At 40.9% G+C, this 932-nt stretch overlaps 1 protein-coding gene across 1 annotated transcript; it reads left to right on the forward strand.

The window, feature by feature from the left end:
• The first annotated feature begins 298 nt into the window (after positions 1-298).
• Positions 299-707, forward strand: LOC111550850 (60S ribosomal protein L39). Its single transcript, XM_023224491.1, has one exon. It carries the CDS (start codon positions 350-352, stop codon positions 503-505), a length of 156 nt encoding a protein of 51 aa, XP_023080259.1. The 5' UTR covers positions 299-349; the 3' UTR covers positions 506-707.
• The last annotated feature ends 225 nt before the right edge of the window (positions 708-932 follow it).

Here is a 932-nt window from a genome sequence, read left to right on the forward strand (position 1 = left end):
GTCAGGAGTTCAGAACTGGCCTGGCCAACATGCTGAAACCCCGCCTCTACTAAAAATACAAAAATTAGCTGGATGTGGTGTGATGCGCACCTGTAATCCCAGCTACTTGGGAGGCTGAGGCAGGAGAATCACTTGAACCCAGGAGGCAGAGGTTGCAGTGAACTGAGATCACACCACTGCACTCTAGCCTAGGCAACAGAGTGAGACTCCGCCTCTTAAAAAAATAAAGGATCTGTTTTTTAAGAAATGGAATTCTCATTCCTTGGTGGAGGGTTGTGGTAAGAAAGTTATTTTTGCCCTCTTTTCCTTTCTCCACCATCGTGGTGTGTTCTTGCCTCCACTTCTCGCCATGTCTTCTCACAAGACTTTCAGGATTAAGCGATTCCTGGCCAAGAAACAAAAGCAAAATCGTCCCATTCCCCAGTGGATTCGGATGAAAACTGGAAATAAAATAAGGTACAACTCCAAAAGGAGACATTGGAGAAGAACCAAGCTGGGTCTGTAAGGAACTGCACATGAGATGGCACATATATTTGTGCTGTCTGAAGGTCACGATCACATTACCATATCAAACTGAAAATGTCACCACTCTCTGGAGAGTTTGACGTATTTTCCTCTCTGAATCTATTATGAATGCGTTGGTTGGCTGGGTTCAGTAATAAATATGTGAGGCCTTTCATTTCAAAAAAAAAAAAAAAAAAAAGAAAGTTATTTTTAGCCTAGCTATATGACTCAGAGAAGTAGAACTGGACATGACTTGATATTAGACGGGAGCATCTTTTTTGAAAAAGTAAATGTATTAATTTCAAGTGTTTTATGTATGCTATGCATCGTTCCAAAAATGGACTTGAAACAGCTTTCAAAACTACATATGACACGTCAAGACACAAAAAGAAGAGAGGGCAAAAACATCAAGGTAGGCAAACTAAGAT

The sequence above is a fragment of the Piliocolobus tephrosceles genome, unplaced genomic scaffold (assembly GCF_002776525.5).
Source record: "Piliocolobus tephrosceles isolate RC106 unplaced genomic scaffold, ASM277652v3 unscaffolded_37218, whole genome shotgun sequence".
NCBI classification, from domain to species: Eukaryota; Metazoa; Chordata; class Mammalia; order Primates; family Cercopithecidae; genus Piliocolobus; species Piliocolobus tephrosceles.